Source organism: Neovison vison, chromosome 1 (genome assembly GCF_020171115.1).
Source record: "Neovison vison isolate M4711 chromosome 1, ASM_NN_V1, whole genome shotgun sequence".
Taxonomy (NCBI): domain Eukaryota; kingdom Metazoa; phylum Chordata; class Mammalia; order Carnivora; family Mustelidae; genus Neogale; species Neogale vison.
In genome coordinates this window covers 72,943,462-72,962,069 of record NC_058091.1, presented here as the reverse complement: position 1 = coordinate 72,962,069, position 18,608 = coordinate 72,943,462, and the positions used below count along the sequence as shown (strand labels likewise).

At 34.2% G+C, this 18,608-nt stretch overlaps 1 protein-coding gene across 10 annotated transcripts in view; it reads right to left on the bottom strand.

Annotated features, from left to right (window-relative positions):
- The window catches only part of PTPRK (protein tyrosine phosphatase receptor type K), a 586,903-nt gene that overhangs the window by 32,712 nt on the left and 535,583 nt on the right, over nt 1-18,608 (bottom strand). For 5 of the 10 annotated variants that reach the window (XM_044249247.1, XM_044249183.1, XM_044249202.1 and 2 more), the window contains exons 14-16: nt 9,349-9,487; nt 6,228-6,257; nt 1,127-1,287 (exon numbers count right to left, since the gene is read on the bottom strand). In XM_044249247.1, coding sequence (XP_044105182.1) covers nt 1,127-1,287; nt 6,228-6,257; nt 9,349-9,487 — 330 coding nt within the window. The remainder of the gene's footprint in view (nt 1-1,126; nt 1,288-6,227; nt 6,258-9,348; nt 9,488-18,608) is intronic. The other 5 variants (XM_044249208.1, XM_044249217.1, XM_044249234.1 and 2 more) reach the window with 3 other exon arrangements.

The following is an 18,608-nucleotide window of genomic DNA, read 5'->3' as shown; positions in this document are numbered from 1 at the left end:
AGCAGGGAGCCTGCTTCCCTTCCCCTCTCTCTGCCTGCCTCTCAGCCTACCTGTGATCTCTGTCTGTTGAATAAATAAATAAAATCTTAATAAATAAATAAACAAATACACACAACCTACAAATCCCTTATTTTCTCAACCTCCCCACTACATATGTGTATAATCTGTATAGGAAATAATATTTCTTTTGTTTGCTTCTTTCCTTATATCCATATTTCAAACCGGAGTAGGCAAATCTCTGGAATTTGAGAATGCCTCTGTGTATACATGGCCAGGGATAAACATGATTTGTTTTCCTCATGTATTGCTTGTACATGAGGATTTGAAGGAACAGGTAATTTCACTTAAAATTTAAGGACCAAAATAAACACAGTGCTATAGAACAGAATATAAAATTCATAGGAAATCTGAAGATAAACAGTAATACTGATTATGGGGCAATTATTCAAATCATCTGCCATGAAGGAGTACTTAAGCATAAATGTTTTAGAAGTCTTGCCTTTATAGATCAACATTAGGAATTTTTAATATGGATGAACAGATGGATGGATGGATTTTACCATTCCCTGCCAATCCCCCAGTTCAAGTAAATTTTTGGATTTCACATCAGATACTTAAGAGCATGTTGTCTCTTCTTTCCCCTAGTTAACGTTTTATTACTGAAATTCTCCAGGAGTCGTTGTAGAATAATAGAATAATTTTACCCATGCCATTAATTCCCAGAAAGAATTATGATGTTCAAGTTCTAAAGGAACTTCACCTTACACAAAAGAAGACTCAAACGGCAAAATAATTATAAATAAATTCTGAAGTGAGCTAATTTTATGTAGGCAATCAAGTATTTCAACTTAGAGCAATGACATATGGTTTGGTATTAAGTAGTACATGGATATCTTTTATGATACAGTAATAAAATTCATACAGTTTGCAGTTCAACGAAATCCAGAATCAAGACTGAAAACAAGTCCTCTTAAAAATTCCATAATATTCCCTAACATGTTTCTCTTTCTGGCTGCTTTGTCCATTTCTGTCTTACTTTTTCTCACCATTCAAAATTAACATGTTGAATTCAGAGTGATTTAAAGGGCTTCAAAATCACTTATTAGGATTTTAATGAAGAACTTACATCTTGGACTGAAATTATGCTGGTCCATGAAGGTTATGGAAAGAGGGTCTTCTGCATGCAGTGTGCTCTGATCAGCATAACTTCTGTCCATAGCATTCACCATGTGAGTCATCTCCTGCCGGGTGTTCCCCATGGCGTCTTTGCGTTTTTTAGCAAGTTTGCTGCCAAGGCAAATACAGATGGGAAACCTTAGTGTGAGGCTTGAAGGAGAGTTGACACCAGCAGTAAGTAGTTCGAGAAAGCCCAAGGATAAGAATACATATAGATGTAGTTTGGAATCTCTAAATTTCCCAATTTCAGTAATTAGGTTGGATATTCAAATGACACCTGCTGGTAGCTATACAACTATTTGTTGTATGGATATCTCAACATTCAAGTGGTCAAACGAAGCCTTTCATTTCTCATATCATTAAAACAGTCATAAATTATGACTATGCTTTATTAAAGCCATAAATAAATACTTCCTTAGTGAAACTGTTTAAGGAAAATTTAAGCTAAAGCTAAGTTTTGTTTTTCGGGTGATTAATTCTTTTGATCACCTTTTAGAAGTTCTTCTGGGGAATAACATGACTAGTTTTCCAAGTGTAATTTAGTAGGGTTACCCAGTTAAGATGCACAAAGAAATCTCATTCTTCATTCTTTGTTTTATCATTCAGGAAAAATGTAACATGTGTAGCATTAACGCATTTAGCAGCATATTTATAACATTAATTCCCAACCTAATCTGGAGAATTGCAGAATTTACCACTGCTAGATTTAATGCAAATACACAAATATATGGAAAAATTATATACTGTGTAAGAAAAGTACCCTGAGAAAGGTTGAAAAATACAATGTTGACACATTATACAAATGATCATAATCTTGAGTTATAGCCATGGTCAAATCCTAAAAATGTGTTTTAGAACCACGTGGCAGAGTCTTAACTGAAGAAGTGCCTTATAAATGTAGCAGGTCAAGTAACTGAGGGGACTGAGAAATTAATAGAGTGAGACGTTGGAACTACTCAAATATTGACATCTTTATCTAGGATGTGAAACATATTCTGGTTCTTTGTGAATGTTACACATAAAACACACAATAAAAGACTATTAACTGTATATAAAACATTTATATCACATTAACAAAGCAATTTATATATAACATAAATAAAGGCATTCTAAAAGCCTGCAGTAGCCAGATTATGTTTATGGCAGCAGTTATGTTGCCTTGGAACTATTCCTCAGTTGTCTGAAGAACGCCATCTCTCAGCTAGATCATTAACTAGGACATATTCTTCTGATTCTCATTAGAATCTATCCTAGAGTAAATATACTATAAATATATTTTTTAAGGTTCATGTAATGGTTGTGTTTGTGTCCAAAGGCTTTTCCTTCATAAAATGAATGTGGCAATTTGAGACATAGTCTGGATTTTTCTTCCTGAGTACTATAGTACTTGGTCTCGGTGGGAGGTTCATACCCAACACATCCAATACATTGATTGATACAACAGATTTGGCACTTAAATAAAATAGTCAGAAACTAGGCTTTGGGATGCAAATGGCATTACTTTTTTAAAAGAAATAATAATAATGGTAATGACAGTACTAGTAACAGGACAACAATGACAAAAGTGTAACAAGAACTACCACCACCACCATCACTACCATGACCGTTACCATCCTCATTTATTAGTAATATTTGCTGCATTCATTGAAAGAGTTATTATCTCTTTTTTCTAGGCTAACGGGTAAAAACGCTGCAAAAATCTTATAGATTTCAGACAGGGAATACAGATGACTGCTGTTGCTAGTGCTAAGACAATGTGTGGAAGGTGGGGTTGGTGGAGAACTGGAAAGTCATTTAGGGGGCAAGTAGATCTAAGTGACTATGGGCATTTAATCCCAGTGTTGAACTTCTGATAATTTTTAAAATTATTTTTAAAGACAAGTCATGAATCTGAATATTTATGTTCAATTTCCTGATTTTTTTCAAGTCAATCTATTTCTTAAGACCATGTATGGGGCAAATTAAACATCAGCAGGTCATATTTTAAGTCTGCAGACTTTACTTTGCAAACTTACTCCTAGACCATCATACAAGGTATTTGTTCTTTGACCAACAATGTTCCTTTCCCTCTAATATCTGGTGCTCTTCGATTCTGTCTCACTGCATCAGGAGGCTTCTCTGATCCGAATACAACCCGCCTCCAGTTAGGTTTCCCTGCTAGTTTTTTTTTTTAAAAGCTAGGCATGGAGCCCAACACGGGGCTTGAACTCATGCCCCTGAGATCAAGACCTGAGCTGAGATCAAGAGTTTGACGCTTAACTGACTGAGTCACCCAGGTGCTCCCCTGCTAGGTATTTTTATAGCACCATGTTTTCTGCCTATGACATATATCAATGCATGGTTAATGGCAATGGTTAATGGTATCACTCTGTCTCCCCACTGTGTGTTCCATGGAGAGAAGACGATTACTCCTAGCACTTACAGCATCTCTGGGACATAGCAGAAAGTCAATAAATACTTTTTGAATGGATGAGTTAGGCTTGTTATGCTTCACACTTTTCATTAGTTAATTCAACTAATTCTCAGATCAACCCACTGAAAAAGGGATGAGGATTCTAACTGCATAGATGAGTTCACTGAGGCTCAGACAAGTTCAATAACTTGCACAAGGTTATTAATCTAATAAATAGGGAGGAATGACCTGGTTCTAGCCTAAACTATTACACTATATCCAGTTGCTGACACTTTTTTAAAATGCCACGTTACAAGTACATAATATGAAGCATCTACTAGGCTCTAGGAATTAAACATTAGTTGTCATAAATTTGAGAAAATGAATGTGAACACAGCCAAATGTTTTGCCCCTTAAAAGTGTTAAAACAGTTAAAAAAAAAAGCACAATTTAAGAAATAACTCCCCATCTTTGTTTCTTGGGCAAGAAGAATCATCCCTCAAAAAATGAGAGACTAAACTGGATAAAAATAACACAATTTGAAATATGGATTAAAAATAATGTTAAAATTTTGAGGATGGGCAGTTCAAAGCATTTAGAAAAGACAAGTTTAAAGTTTTAGAATTACTTTAAAACATATATAACTTATATGTACATTTTGTGATTAAGGAAAAATAAGAGGCAATTGTCAAATGTACAACAGATAAAGTTTTCATGGCAATGAAAGACTTTTCAGATTCACAAACCTTTGTTAGATGACAAATTATGGGGCGGGAGTAGTTTAAACTTTGTTACTATTTGCCAGCCATGCATTATCAACTTATTATCAACTTGGTTTTTTGTACCTTAACCCTCACAACAACCCTGTGAGGTAGGTTTTAATTCAGGTTATTACAAAATAAAAATTAACATTAGAGTTAAAGTGTTTTGGTCATGAGTGACCGTCACTATGACAATGTCAATGAATCACAACTGGTTTTCTTTTAAATTTTATTTATTTATTTGCTTTTATTAAAAAAATCTCCAATTCAGGGTAGATATGTTTAGATTAGATATGTTTAGATTTAGATTAGGTATGTTTAAGTAGCTTTAAAAATCACATATCTGTGACATTCTTTTGAACTATAATCATTAATGTTAACAGAGCTAAGTATTACAGTAACAGTACCATAACCTACTATATAGCCTAGAATAAAGAAATGTTACCCATCCACTAAGAAGCCAATCCCATTCTAACATTATAGGTACATCAATGGTTAATAGTAAGCTTACTGACATTCTTATCAATACTTATTGATTCCTATGTTTGATGCTTTTTTCCTCTCTGAGCAGTGTGTGTGTGTGTGTGTGTGTAGAAAATATATGTATATATGGTACACTTCAGGACAATTAGGCAATTCATTTTGCAACTACTTGAGTTTGACAGATGTGCAAATGAGTTTCATTATCTAAGCAGCCAACAGCATAAACTTCTGCAGGTGAATATATGGGTGGGCTATAAAGAGGAAAAGTGTTCCATAATTGTATGAAATGGTACAGTTAATTACCTTTGGCTTCATCAAACATGATTTAACAAGGATATTATGATTCATCACAATAAGCTAAGAGCACTGTTAGTTTACACCTGCTTGTTTCAGCAGATTATAAGCCAAGCATTTACGATATTTAAAATACTGGCAGATCTCTGTTATAGTCATTGAGACTCTTACCAAATTTTATTGTAAAGCTAGCTTAAATTTACCTCGTAAAATAAATACTGTGGGATAAGTGCCCCCAAACATACTTAATCACAACCCTTAAGTCTTAGAAGTTGGTGCATCAAAATTGATCAAGCAATGTCCAAGAATATTTTCTTATATCATTGTTTTGACTTTGATGAATACCCTGGCATCTTAGGTAAGAAACTGAAGATGACTAGAGAAATAGAAGGAACAATATTCTCTGTCCTAATTCAAACTAACGGTCCATACCTAAGTATAGGGTGAGCTAAGGGTTTGGAAGAGAAAAGGAAAAGAGAGGACACCTAGGTGTGTTTTATGTAGGATAAGAGGGTTCTTTTGGTCTTGGTTTTATAAAATCTTTGTCCTGTTTAAGTTATAATAAATTAACTCAATTTTTCATTTCTAAAAAGATTTTTTTTGTTTCTGTGTCATTGCAACATTTTCATATTATCTATTTGTTTTTAGAAGAGTTTATTTTATTTTATCTATTTGTTTTATCTATTTCTTCTTTAAACAAGAGCATACTGCTTGCCTAGATGGCCAGACCAAAGGTGTTCTGAAGTTATAATCCATCCTGGATTCCTGGAAATGTGGAGAAAGATATTATCACAGTTAGACCTGACCTGATTTGTAGTATGAGGTATCATGTTTGTAAGATACAGGTTTGACTTAAGTAAATAAATGATGTTTTGGACTGTAGTCTAAAGCTACTAGTGGAAAATTATAAATAAAATTAAAAGTAGCTGAACATACAGAAATACAATATCCCTTTTTAAAAAGATGAACAAAATAAGTTAATGGTTAACTGTATATTTTAGAGTCCAGAAAATATCACCAAAATCACAAACATTTTTAAGATTTTTTTGTTTCTGTTTTTTGAAAAGGGATACTGCATCTTTAACACATGTAAAGTTGTATATCACCCGTTTTCTACTTACAGGTAGTAGGAGTAAGAATAGTAGCTCCTCCTGGCAAGCAAATCACAGACAGTGGAAAAAGAGAAGCAATGGTGAATGAAAAGCGTGACTCTGTCACATTCAATAAAGCAGAAAAATGTGCGTTAAAAAATAAAATAAAATAAAATAAAGTAAAATAAAATAAAAGTCATGTTTTGTTTTGTTTGGTTTGGTTTGGTTTGCATTTCAATTTGCTCATGCATTTGGTTAGATATATATATATATATTTTTTTGCCATGCAATTAAACAGACAGATACGCAATAGAAAAATAAAATTTAAAGTACATAATTTGGAAAACAGCATGCTGATATTTCTCTTGCTGCCAGAAAAATTAAAAAAATTAAATGGATTGTGTATTTCAACATGCAGTTAAGCATAATATTATCTATTACCATCAAAATGCCATGACAGATGGAACTGCTGTGTATAGAACTTGTACACTAAATTGACTATTTTTCTTCGAATACAAAACATAAAATATCTATTAATATAGACTATATGCAGAGTGACATCTAAATTTCTAAACAAGTTGTTATATCTTAATGGTACAGGGGTGCATACATATATTATGTGAATATACATATGCCCCATGCACTATATATACACGGAGATATGTCCACAGTAGATGTATGTGATCATAATATCATATACAAACATTTACTGTATTGAAACATAATTTCAATTTATGTTGGGAATTAATAATGTATTCATGCTGCACATTTAAAATATAATACATAACCAATGAAAAAATGGCATACATTTGGAAATAATTCAACAGTGTTTAAATTAAAAAAAAAATGACATTGCGTTTTGAGAGATGCACTATCCCTTTTCTTAGCCTAAAAACTTACTTTATATATACCCTCAGCTGTAGAATTTTACTAGATTAAATTCCAAACCATATCTTTACACAAAACTCAAAAATACATAGAACTTTTTTCAACATGAGAAATATTCCTATGTCTATTATTCCTAGTGAGTCATAAAGTCTTGAGAAACTTAATTTCCCATAAAAATAAAGATCATAAGAGACTAAATAGTTTGGTCTCATATTAGTTTTATTATAAATATGTGTATTAAAAAGGAAACATTATATATTAAAATTGATTAAGCTTGATACTATGCAATATGTTGTTATAAAATCTGTGCCTTTGTGTATAATAAAGATTAGTGATTAAATCATACATGATACATGTGAGACATACTACGTTGAAGAAAAGTCATTACAAAGTTGCTTAGATAAGGGATTCACATAATTTAGTTCTGATATTATATATTGGAAGGAAATATATCTAAATATGTAACTTTCTCTGTCTATAAAATTGCAACTCTTCCTAGACAGATTGTGGTGAGGAAGAGAAACAAAGGTCCTGGTATACCTTCTATCAAAAGACGATCAATGAATAATTACGAAAAGTCAAACGTGAAGCATTTTAATAGAGAGGCCAACCATTTAAAATATGAACCAGAAAAAGAATTCATACATTATTCAATTTTAGACAGTTGCCAGAGCATTTTACCCACACAAAAATAATCATGCTTAGAGATTATTTTGGTTTACTTTAGGAAATTTATGTTTCACATTTTTTTTGTTGTTGTTATTTCTGAAACAGAGGGCCATGGATAATGAAGGCTACTATAACATTTAAAAAAGTGTTGAATAAATAACAAATAAAACCAATAAGCTTAACCCAGTTCTAACTGAGTGAGGACATAATCAGAGGCCAACTTCATGCTCTCGTTTCCAATTTGAAGGGACTGGAATGGCTTTAATCATGAAGCAAAGTTTAATTAACTCTCTATAAACAATTTAGTTAACTGCAAATATAAATTGAAACTAAGTAGAGACATAAGATCTGAGAAATTACAATCAGCCATTTTATTGACCTTGATTGGCAAATCCATATTACCAAAATACTTAAAACTTCCTGTCTCAATTATGATGTATTCTCCAACCACATAGGTAGACAACAGCAAAAAGAGAAAGCACTATTAGGGAAAGCACGTATGTAGCTAATTTAACACAAAACACTATAATGCATACCTAATGTTTCTAATGCAGATGTGTCTTCTCCAACATATATATCTCCAGGGGATAATTGTAAAGAGGCAATACATTAAAATAAACTCTGATGGACTGATTAAACATGTAGTATGAGTCTTATCTATACTGTTAATGATTTGAGTATAAAACAATCCTAACAGTATATGATTTAATATAATGTAAGCAACATCATTTAGTATTTGATATAATCAAAAATTTCAAACACATCTATACACAAAGCTATTTTAGGACTGTACTCTGCATGTAAAGACTTGTTTAAAAGTCCTTCCAAACTGCAGTATAATCTAAAACATATGATTGGAATGATAGGAGGATTGTATCAGTTTCTAAGATATGCCTTACAGATAATGACATTTTATAGAAAGAAAAAAATTCAAGTTATAAAAACTGTATACTTTGAAATGTTTTTCAGCAGGAGTATACTTTAATCTCCTGAATAGAGTTTAGTTTAAATTCCAGTAGGTCTTAATATCTTCATAGAATTCCAGGAGATGGCGGTATTGGTTGATATTATATAAAAGAATGATCTTCAATTAAAAAAAAAAAGACTCTTCATATTAATGTGCTGAAATATCTAGTCAGCAAATATTTAATATACAATTTCACAAAATAATATTTAGATTCTTCTCATCTCTTACATGTAGCCAACATGTAGAAAAATAGAGAAAGAGTACAAATTAATTCACAGACTGTAATCCAAGAATCATAATAAATACTTTTGCCATTATTAGTAAATAACATTTCAAAATGTAAGAAATGAGTATCTCAAGTCTCTGCATCTGAGAAATTTAAATTCATACATTAATTTCAAAGTTAACTTGATGAAAAATATATCTTTATATCCAAAATCAAACTGCAAGGAACTGATAGGAATTTATTTAAAAACCATGAGAAATAGACTCAGATGCTGGCAACATTGTCAAAATTCAATTCTTCTTGTTTGTTCTATTTCAAAAGAGCTCAGGGAAATAAAACAGTATTTGAAAACTACTGACATAAATGGTAGGTGAATGGGACAGAACAAAATCAGGTCTTACCTTTTTTTTACAATTAGTATGACAACTAGGAGGAGGAGGATGAACACCAGAATTCCAGCACTTATTCCTGCTATTTTCACCACTCTGTCTGTCTGCTTGGCTGGGTCTGGAATCACTTCTGGTTCTTCTGTTGCTGCTGCTAAATGAATTTAAAAAATAAGTTACTGAAAGCAGCTAATTATCACAGAAGTGGAAATTAGTTCCAACCAAAAATTGCTATAAAAAGAGAACTTGTTTTATTTTATTTGAATAAAAAACCTGGATATATAAATACAAAAGCATGCTGAACTACAGCATAAGGAATTTAGGATGGAGATAAGGGGAAATAAAGCCTTTTGAATAGGAATTTTATTATCACATAAAAATAAAACAAAACCTAGAAAAGACTATCAAAGGGAATGGTGAACTTTTCTCCAAATGTCTGTAAAAGTCAGACACAAGATTTTTAGCCTAGGACACGGAAAGAGATGGTATCAGACAGGATTCATTTGTTTGCTGGCCCATTTAGCAAACACTTCCGAACTCAAGCACTTGGTGCTGTGCTTGGCCCTTCATGGTAGATGTCAATAGCTCTTGGCTGGGACACAAGAGGTTAGGTGAAATAACGCCTTGTCTAACTAGTGGAGGTGTCAGGTTTGATTTGATATAAATGATTTAAAGGAATAGTTGGTTTGGAGGAAATGAAAAACAAATACATCAAGCAACATTTCACATTCTCTTTAAAAATAAAACCCAGATGATAAACTTGGGAAATTGAACTTTGAAAAGATAAAGTTGTTCTATTTTTATCTTTAAAATTTTTTATTTCCCAAAAAACTTGTCCTTCCCTCCAATTTCTTTTTTATTTAAATTCTAGCTAGTTAACATATAGAGTAATATTGGTTTCAGGAGTAGAATTTAGTGGTTCATCAGAACAAGTGCCCTCACCCTCCTTTTTTAAAGTAGCCTTCATGCCCAGCTTTGAGTCCAACACAGGCCTTGATCTCACAACTGTGAGATTAGGACCTGAGCTGAGACCAAGAGAAGGATGCTTAATCAACTGAGCCACCCAAGTGCCCCATAACAAGTGCCCTCCTTAATACCCATCACCCATTTAGTTCCTCTTTTGCCCACCTCCCTCCAGCAACCCTGTTTATTCCCTATAGTTTAGAGTGTCTTACAGTTTGCCTCCCTCTCTTTTCCCCCCTTTTCCCATATATGTTCATCTATTTTGTTTCTTTAATTCCACATGAGTGAAATCATATGGTATTTGTCCTTCTCTGACTTGCTTTGCTTAGCATAATACACTCTAGCTCCATTCACTTCATTACAAATGGCAAAACCTCATTCTTTTAGGTGGCTGAATAATATTCCATTGTATATATATGCACACACACACATCTTCTTTATTCATTCATTATACCTCTAACTTTTCCCTCTTCTCAAAGCCACTCCCATCTCCCAGATATATACACAATCAAAAGCATAAACCTTATTAGTCAATTTATAAGTTTCACTAACCTTCTGAAGCTATTTTCCTTTTACCTTATTAACCTTGAAAACTGGCAAGAAAAGTATTTTACATTTTGCAAATACCAAAACTGAGGTTTAGAGACACAAGAATAGATTATAAATTGCTCAAGTATAGTAACAAAACCTAACACATCTTCCATCTTCTAAAACAGCATTTCTCAATGTTTCCAGATCCATGGTCCCTCCTGTTAAGAATCTGGGTGACAAGAGTATTATGGGTGACTCTCAGAATTAGGTACTTCGGGAAACTGCCTTAAAGCATCCACAACAGCATGAGGAGATGGTGGCTGAGTGAACAAACAAACCCCTAAATTAACCTCATACCTTTCCAATAGATAATTTATAAATTCCTTTAAAAATGAGCTATTGTTCTATATTTTAGTTCTTTCTTTAGCATCTTTATCTTGGCTTCCAAACTCCCTCCCTGTGCTTTGATTCCAAGTTCTGTGTATCTGCACATCTCAATATCTGTTCCACTTTCCTGAATAGCCACATTTTCTCCCCAAAAGAGATGGACACAAGATTAGTAATTTTTTAATTTTTCCAAATACGAAATTAGAAATAACTAATATATTTAATATCAATATCATTTCATAAAATGGTAATTTAAAATAAAACCAGTAGGAAACATAGTTTGAGGAAAAGTGTTAGAGAAACAGTTTATTTTGTAAAACAATTCACTATATCTATCTTAATTTATCTGATTTCAATTGGAGAGGATAAAACCTCCCCATGGTTCCATATTTCATAATTGTTATTCTCAAGTAGGAAAAGCAAGCCTTCAGCTTGTTTCTTCTGGTAAGCAAGGGAGTTTTCCTTTCTGACATGACACTTTCCATATACTCAGGCTTCAGGAAATTTCCAATCTCATTAATTATGAATAGAGGTAGTTCAACACTTACCACATTTCCAACTATACATTACGGTTCATTTCATCAAGGCATGTATTGAATATACTGCAGATCTCTTCTTTCCCAAGAATAATTTTAGAAATATAGTACATATATGCGTATGAAAATAGGTGGACTATATCTCAAAGTTGGATATAAAGGTAAAGAGGATATATGCTGATTGTAATTCTCAAGTAGATTGGTTTAAATAGCTTCAAATAGGGAGACAGAATGATGAAGAATTCTCCAGGAGAAAACTTCAGTGCATACAACAAATCATCATTGTTCATTAATTAATGTTTATTCTCAAAAGGTTCTAGGTTATGCTTGCCTTTCAGAAGATAATGATGATGGCTTTGTGATTTGACATATCTCACAGAATTAAATGTTTGTGAAACTCTTTGAAAGAGCAATTCTTGTTCTGTGAGGTTAGTATATATTTAATACACCATTTTAATTCAACAAATAAAGTTATGAGCTACTTTTCTAAAGATATTATGCCATAAGGAGCATATAGCTCCTAAAAATCTTCAGAACTGCTAAGCCTACCAGAAAAATCTCAGAATATATGCAAATGCAAATACAAACTCCAATCTTGAAGTATTAACAGGCAGTCTTTTTTTTTTTTTTTTGAAGATTTTTATTTATTTATTTGACAAACAGAGATTACAAGTAGGCAGAGAGGCAGGAGGAGAGAGAGAGGAGGAAGCAGTCTCCCTGCTGGGCAGACAGCCTGATGCGGGGCTTGATCCCAGGACCCTGTGATCATGACCTGAGCCGAAGGCAGAGGCTTTAAACCACTGAACCACCCAGGTGCCCCTTAACAGGCAGTCTTAATACTTGCTGGGTTTACAGTCACAATGGCTAAAATTAGCAAGACAGGAAACAACAAATGTGGGTGAGGATACAGAAAAAGGGGAACCCTCTTACACTGCTGTTGGGAATGCAAACTGGTGCAGCCACTCTGAAAAACAGTATGTAGGTTTTTCAAGAAGTTAAAAATAGAGCTACCCTATAACTCAGCAATTGCACTATTGGGTATTTACCCCAGAGATACAAATGTGATCTGAAGGGGCACTGTACCCCAATGTTTATAGCAGCATTGTCCACAACAGCCCAACTATGAAAAGAGCCCAGCTGTCCATTGACAGATGAACGGATAAAGACATTGCATGCATGTATACATATAATGAAATATTACTCAGCCATCAAAAAAATGAAATTTGCCATTTGCAATGATGTGGATAGAGCTAGAGGGTATTAAGTGAAATAAGTCAATCAGAGAGAGACAATTATATGATTTCTCTCATATGTGGAATTTAAGAAACAAAACAGGAGCATAGAGGAAAGGAGGGAAAAATAAAATATGATATAATCAGAGAGGGAGAAAAACCATAAGAGACTCTTAACTCTAGGAAACAAACTGAGGGTGGCTGGAGGGGTAGGAGGTGGGGGGATGCAGTAAGTGGGTGATGGGCATTAAGGAGGGTACATGATGCAATGAGCACTGGATATTACATACAAATGATGAATCACCTAACTCTACCTCAGAAACCAAAAATACACTTTATGTTAATCAACTGAATTTAAATAAAATTAAAAAGAAATACTAACTGGGTTTAATAATTAAATAACAAAACTGACATAAAGATGATGGGTAAATAATTTCAAATTCAGAGATGGAAGAATTCTTATACGTCTAATTAAATAGATTTGCCGATGAGTTAATCTAAACATATTTTCAGAAACAAAAAGTCAAATATAAAAGTAAATTTCTGACTAAAGACACTGATAACCTTGCAAGTAAGTGTATTCTGGGTATAAAGTAATGAAACTTTTATAACCTATTATGTAAAACAATATTGCTATTTTAAAGCCATAGTCTATATGTCTTTGTTAAACACTGGACTTCAATTAATTTTTCCCAAGCAGTTAAAGAAAAAAGCACCAAGTTCATGCATTTGGGTTAAGTAAGGGTGCCTGCCTGTCATGATTACAACTCTGGTGCAGAACTGCTCATCAGAGCTTCAACATCATTATTAAACTTGAATATAGAAGACTAATCAAATTCTCCAGGAACATATGATTTAGTGTCTGTTTTCCCTTGATTGTGAATCCCCCTTAAAAATCTTTAGCTGTGACATTTACTATTACTATTGTTACCAGTATTTTTTATTAAATGTCCGCATAAATTTATTACTTTAGAGACTTTAATCACACATATTTTTTTCTAAGTTCTTGGCCTACTAGAACCAAGGAACATAAATATCCTATTTAAAATCATTCAAGCTTAGAAGATTCATTAATGGAAATACAGAATAACCCCTAAGTGAGCATTTTCTATTTTCTTCAAGAGAGCAAAAAGCTATTATAGTGACTGAACCCTTGAGTCCAGTTTATAATTTATGCACATACACAAAGGCGATGTGGAACACCTCTTTCAGAAATGCTTTCCTTTGCCATAAATCTTTACCTTTTTTATCTGTCAAAGATTATTCGAAAAGTCCCATTGTTCTGAAGCCAAAGGCAGCATAATTCTTTGGACAGTGAGAAAGAACTAAAGGAGTATGTCCTTTTAATTGAGCAAATTTATGTGCTGCACTTTTTCCAAAATAGTTAAAGTGACCTCACAAATTGTGTCCTTCCTCCCACTATGTAAAAATAATTTACCTAAAAACTTCAGGTAAAAATTTAGATTTAAAAATATACAAATACCACCAAAATATACAAATTTACCTAAATTTAAAAGCTGTGGTCATAAAAAACAGTCTTCCATTTTCATGATTTATTAGAGGCCGAAGCCTCTAAGTTCAATATATCAGGTGATCTCGTAACAGCTTTAGAGACACCATTATCCTGTAAATTCCACAAATTTTCCAGGTATTTCATTAGTGCTTTCTTTCCTTCACAGCTGTAATTCTGAAGATTGTTTACACTCACTTCTCACTCATTAATTTAAATGCTATAATCAAAGGGAGGAAGATGGCAGAAGAGTAAGGGACCTAAGTTTTGTCTGGTCCTTGGAATTCAACTAGATAGTTACCAAATCATGCTGAACACCTGTGAACTCAACCAGAGATCTAAGAGAAGAATTGCTGCAATTCTACAAATGGAAAAGAGACTGCTTTTTGCAAGGTAGGAGGTGCAGAGAGGTGAATCCGAGGGAATATATCAGATGATAAAGTATAGAGGAGGGAGCCTCTATTTCCCGGCCACTTGGAAGTGGTATAGCAGCAGAGCACAATATTGGAACTTTCAGAAGTCTGCTCCAGTGACGGATGTCCCTGCCTGAAAGGCACACAGGTGGCTAAGCTGGGGTGGAACACTAGGTGGGGCAGTCTGGTCTCAGGATCCCTGAGGACTCAGAAGACTGAGGTGCCTGAGTGTGGCAGAGTTCCCAGGCATTGGAGTGGGGAAGCCAGCTGCAATCAGTGAGCCCTGGAGTGGACTTTCAACTCGGGATTGCCATAAATCATGAACCATGGCATGGTCAGGTGACCCCTCTCTTATTAGGGGCCCAGTAAGTGGCAGAACTGGGGTGAGCCCCCCTCCCTCCATGGGAAGGTCTGCATGGGTGACTGCTGCAGGAGTCTTTAGGGTTTGGAGACTCCAAATGGGGTCATGTGTCAGTATCATGTGTCACCCAGCTCAGTCCCAGGCTGGGTAAGCATTGAGTGTGGACAGAGACAAAGGAGACAGAAGTTATTGACTGCTTTTCTGTGAGGGTGTACTAAGGAGTAGGGCCCTGAGTTTTTGGCTCTGGAACTGGAGATCAGATGCTGCCATTTTTATTCTCATGCTCTAAAGCAGTGCAGAAAGCTTTCAGGGAATAAAACTGATGTAGAGCAATACTGAGCAGATTACTTAACCTGGCCCCTGGCAAGGGTAGTGTAGTTCTGCCTCAGACAAAGACACTTGAGAATCAGTGCAACAGGTTCCACCCCTAGAAGATCAGCAAGAACCTCTAGCTAAGACCAAGTTTACCAATCACATAGAACTGCAAAACTCCAGCGCAGGGGAAAATAGTATATAGAATTCATGTTTATTTTCCTCATGGTTCTTTAGTCTTCCAGTTTACTTTTTTTTCTTTTTTCCTTTTCAATTTCTTATTTAACTAACTTTCAGAAGTCTTTTTAAATTTTCTTTCTTACAGTTACATTCTATCCTTACATTGTATTTAAATTTTATTTTTTATATGGAAGTTTTTCTTTCCTTATAATTTTGGGATCTGGTTTTCTAACAGACCAAAATACACCCAGGATCTAGTGTATTGCTCTGATCTGTTCACCCGTCTGATTATATTCTCTCTCTTTTTTTAGAATTTTATTTTATTTTCTGTTTCAGATCTCTTCTGATTAGTTTCCTATATATTTCTCTGGGGTCGTTGTTGCTATTTTAATATCTTGTGCTCTCCTTCATCTACTCTTCTCTGGACACAATGACAAGACAGAAAAACTCACCTCAGAAAAGAGAACAAGAGGCAGTACTGACTGTGAGGTACCGAATCAGTATGGATATAAATAAGATGTCAGAACTAGAGTTCAGAAAAATGATTATAAAGATACTAGTTGGACTTGAAAAAAATCATAGAGTACAGTAGAGAATTTCTTTCTGGAGAAATAAAAGAACTAAAATCTAATCAGGTTGAAATCAAGAGGCTATTAATGAGATGCGATAAAAAATGGAGGCTCTAACTGCTAGGATAAATGAGGCAGTAGAGGGAATTAGTGATACAGAAGACAAAATGATGAAGAACGAAGAAGCTGAGAGAAAGATAAACTACTGGATCATGAGGGGAGAATTTGTGAGATAGATGATACCATAAAGCAAAATAATATTAGAATAATTGGGATCTCAGAAGAGGAAAGAGAGAAAGAGGAAGAAGGTATATTTGAGAAAATTATAGCTGAGAACTTCCCTAATCTGGGGAAGGAACAGGCATTCGAGTCCAGCAGGCACAGAGAACCCCTTTAAAATCAATAAAAATAGGTCGATGCCTTAACATATAACAGTGAAGCTTATAAATTTCAAAGACACAGAGAAATTCCTGAAAGCAGCTTGGGACAAGAGATCCTTAAGTTACAAGTGTAGAAACTTTAGACTGGCAGCAGACCTATCTACAGAGACTTGGCAGTCCAGAAAGAACTGGCATGATATATTCAGGGTGCTAAATGAGAAAAATATACAGCCAAGAATACTTTATTCAGCAAGGCTGTCATTCAAAATAAAGGAGAGATAAAGAGCTTCCAGGACAAACAGAACTAAAGGAATTCATGAACACTAAACGAGATCGGCAAAAAATATTAAAGAGAATACTTGAAATGAAGGGAGAGCCCAAAAATAACATAGACCAGGAAGGAACAGAGACAATATAAAGCAACAATTATTTTGTGGGTAATACAATGGCACTAAATTCATATCTTTCATGGTTATTCTGAATGTAAATGGGCTAAATGCCCCAATCAAAAGACACAGGGTATCAAAATGGATAAAAAGGGAGCTTGGGTGGCTCAGTGGTTTAAAGCCTCTGCCTTCGGCTCAGGTCATGATCCCAGGGCCTGAGATCAAGCCCTGCATTGGGTTCTCTGCTCAGTGGGGAGCCTGCTTCCCCCCTCTCTCTGCCTCTCTGCCTATTTGTTATCTCTGTATGTCAAATAAATAAAAATAAAATCTTTTAAAAAATGGATTAAAAAAAGCAAGACCCATAGATATGCTGTCTACAAGAGACTCATTTTAGGTCCAAAGACAGCTCCAAATTGAAAGTGAGAGAGTGGAAAACAATTTATCATGCTAATGGACATCGAAAGAAAGCTGGGGTAGCAATCCTTAAATCACACATATTAGATTTTAAACCAAGGATTGTAATAAGAGATGAGGAAGGACACTATATCATAATTAAAGGGTATCTCCAACAAGAAGGTCTAACAATTGTAAATATTTGTGTTCCTAACATGGGAGCAGCCAATTACATAAACCAATTAATAACAAAATTAAACAAACACATTGATAAAAATAACATAATAGTAGGAGACTTTAACCACCCACTCACTGCAATGGACAGACCATTTAAGAAGATCAACAAGGAAATAAGGGTTTTGAAAGACACACTGGATCAGATGGACTTTACAGATATATTCAGAGCATTCTATCCTAAAGCAACAAAATACACATTCTTCTTGAGTGCACATAGAACATTCTCCAGAATAGACCACATACTGGGTCACAAATCAAGTCTCAACTGATACCAAAAGATTGGGATCATTCCCTGCATATTTTCAGACCATAATGCTGTGAAGCTAGAACTCAATCACAAGAGGAAAGTTGGAGAGAACCCAAATACATGGAGGCTAAAGAGTATTCTACTAAAGAATGAGTGGGTCAACCAGGAAATTAAAGAATTTTTAAAAATCATGGAAACAAAGGAAAATGAAAATACAACTGTCTGAAACCCTTGGGATGCAGGAAAGGTGGTCCTAAGAGGGAAGTATATAGTAATATAAGCCTCTCCCAAGAAACAAGAAAGGTCTCAAATAAAGAACAGCAAATAAAGCTTAAACCCAGCAGGAGAGAATTAATGAAGACTAGAGCAGAAATCAATGAAATAGAAACCAAAAGAACAGTAGAACAGATCAACAAAAGTAGAAGACTGTTTTTTGAAAGAATTAATAAGATCTATAAACCTCTGGCCAGACTTACCAAAAACAAAAGAGAAAGGACCCAAATAAATAAAATCATGAGTGAAAGAGGGGAGATCACAACCAACAACAAGGAAATATGAACAATTATAACATATTATGAGCAACTATATGCCAACAAATTAGGCAATCTGGAAGAAATGGGTGATTCCTTGAAACTTAT